This window comes from Atta colombica, unplaced genomic scaffold, assembly GCF_001594045.1.
Source record: "Atta colombica isolate Treedump-2 unplaced genomic scaffold, Acol1.0 scaffold97, whole genome shotgun sequence".
NCBI lineage: Eukaryota > Metazoa > Arthropoda > Insecta > Hymenoptera > Formicidae > Atta > Atta colombica.
In genome coordinates, this window is record NW_017259591.1 from 62,015 (window position 1) to 64,474 (window position 2,460).

Sequence of the window (2,460 nt, forward strand, 5' to 3'; positions counted from 1 at the left end):
TCAAGATACAAGATTGTGAAGCTTGTTAGTCATATCTTTCCTATATAAATTATAAAATATATTAAAATAGATATATATTAAATTTATAAAATCGAGACTTTAAAATTAAATTACGAAAGTGGTTTAGATATGAACTTTTTTACGTATTTACGATATTTACACTGTGACTTAAAAAATGTAAAAAATGTCTGTTCACGCTCTATGTAGTTGTGGTTTCATGGAAGTGTTGCGTTATTCGAACAAACAGTATTTATTACTGAATATCGTAATTTTCAAAATTAGATATTACTTTAGGATATAAATTTTTTTCCTTTGTAATATAGATTAATATTTTCTCGTAAGAGATATAGATTAATATTTTATAAACTTTTAGAATTACTTCATCCCATTTGTCTTCCGATAGACGATTTTATCAAAAATAAAAATTTAGAGAGGACATATCCTCTCGTTGCTGGATGGGGATCAATTTATTTTCGTAAGTAACGTGAGATAAATTGAATCTTGCCTAATTATAATCTAATGACAAATATACAAATAATCATTTTTACTCTAGAAAAACGCTAATATTTGTTATTGCTATTTTTGTTTTTCAGATGGACCAATAAGCAGTCGACTTTTGCAAATACAAGTTCCTGTACGTACACAGGAAGAATGTAAACAAACTTTTCAGAATTTTCCGACAACGGTGATTGACAATCGCGTTTTATGTGCTGGATTTCCTCGAGGTGGTAAAGATGCTTGTCAGGTGAGAGAAAAGAAACAATAAAATCATGATAAACAATTAATAAAAAATTTTCTCTCTCTCTCTCTCTCTCTCTCTCTTTTTAATTTTTAAATCAAGTGTTGTCTTCTTAATTACACCACATCATTTTTTTATAAACTTACTTTACTAATTGTAAGTTTTTTATTATTTGTATAATTCTGTCAATTTCTGAATTTTTACTGATGTGCATGTATTTATTATTTATTTATTTATTTAATGCTGTTAATAACATACAGGAGAGAAACAAACTCGTATTAATATATAAATATATAATATATAGGGTGTCCCGAATTTAAATGGCCAAACTTCGGGAGCATATATGTATAGGAATCAATAAACTAAGAAAAAAAGTCCTTTAGAGATACGCGTTTTCGTTTTGAAGCAAAAAAGGACAAAACATAATTTTTGGTATATTATTGTTTTCAAAGCAGAATGTTATTTTGTCTATGACTTCCACGATAATGCTTCAATGCAAGAGTATGTACGTCGATTTCCAAACAGAAGAGTGCCGAATCGACAACTTATTACTACATTGACCAGTTTTGTTACAACATGAACTGTTCATACAAAATGCATTGCCGCAAGAGATCAACATTTTGAACAATATCTGCATTGCAAGTGATAATGTGAATAAATATGAAATGACTAAGTAATAAATAAATACAAAAATGAAAATACTACTACTATTTGTCTTGTTTGTGATTTTCTTCAAAATGTTACAAAAACGAGCGTGTTTTTTAAGAATATTTTTTCTTTATCGATTTCTTACGCTCCCAAAGTTTGGCCATTTAAATTTATCTCAGGACACCCTGTATATAAATATATAAATATGATGCAGCGAGCCAACAATTTCCAAAATTAAGATTTAAATAGGGAAAAAAGAAGGATCAATTTTTAATTAATTTGTATGCATGCTAGATAATCAAATAAACTCCAACTAAAAGTAACATAACATCAATATGTTATAATTTCATGCTCAACAAGTAAATATTACGTAACACACGAGTTATATTTTAAAATTTATGTTGAATGTGAAATTAATATTGATGTAATATTACTTAATTGATGTTTATTGGATAAACATCAATTAAGAGTAATATTACATCAATATAATTTTATTAATACGTTTTTACTAATACGTTCTTACAATGCAAAATGATTTTCAGGGTGACAGTGGTGGACCAATGATGACTCCTGATTCTCGAAATCAAAATACATTTTATATTGTTGGAGTAGTATCATATGGTTTCAAATGCGCTGAGCCAGGTTTCCCAGGCGTTTATACAAAAGTTACGGCTTTCCTAGATTTCATCACGAGTCAATTAGTATAAATATTTTTCTCTAAAAAACTGAAACTTTTTGTTTCTTTGTTAATGTTTTACATTAATTCTGAAAATTGCATTTTTGGCATGAACTTTATTTGTGGCAAACAATCTCTCTCTCTCTTGTTATATTATAGATAAAATAAACCGCACCTTCCATAACCATTTTATTTGTAATTCGTGAAATGTAAATCCAACCAAAAAATCGCTAAATTGACTTAAACAAAAACTTTTTTATAAATAAATACTTTTATAACTATTTAAATTGATCCTTAATTTAAATTGATCAATCAGATACTCAAGCAGAACATTAAATTATTATGATATCAAAATAATTCCAAAATGATCATTAAAAATCATTTTTTAATCATTTTC

General features: G+C 27.0%; 1 protein-coding gene across 1 annotated transcript in view; it reads left to right on the forward strand.

Moving 5' to 3' along the window:
• The window catches only part of LOC108693754 (venom protease-like), an 11,958-nt gene extending 9,708 nt beyond the window's left edge, over positions 1 to 2,250 (forward strand). The window contains exons 5-7 of the mRNA XM_018202869.1: positions 374 to 475; positions 594 to 745; positions 1,930 to 2,250. Of these exons, the coding sequence (XP_018058358.1) occupies positions 374 to 475; positions 594 to 745; positions 1,930 to 2,094 (419 nt within the window). The 3' untranslated portion in view covers positions 2,095 to 2,250. The remainder of the gene's footprint in view (positions 1 to 373; positions 476 to 593; positions 746 to 1,929) is intronic.
• Positions 2,251 to 2,460: the final 210 nt, after the last annotated feature.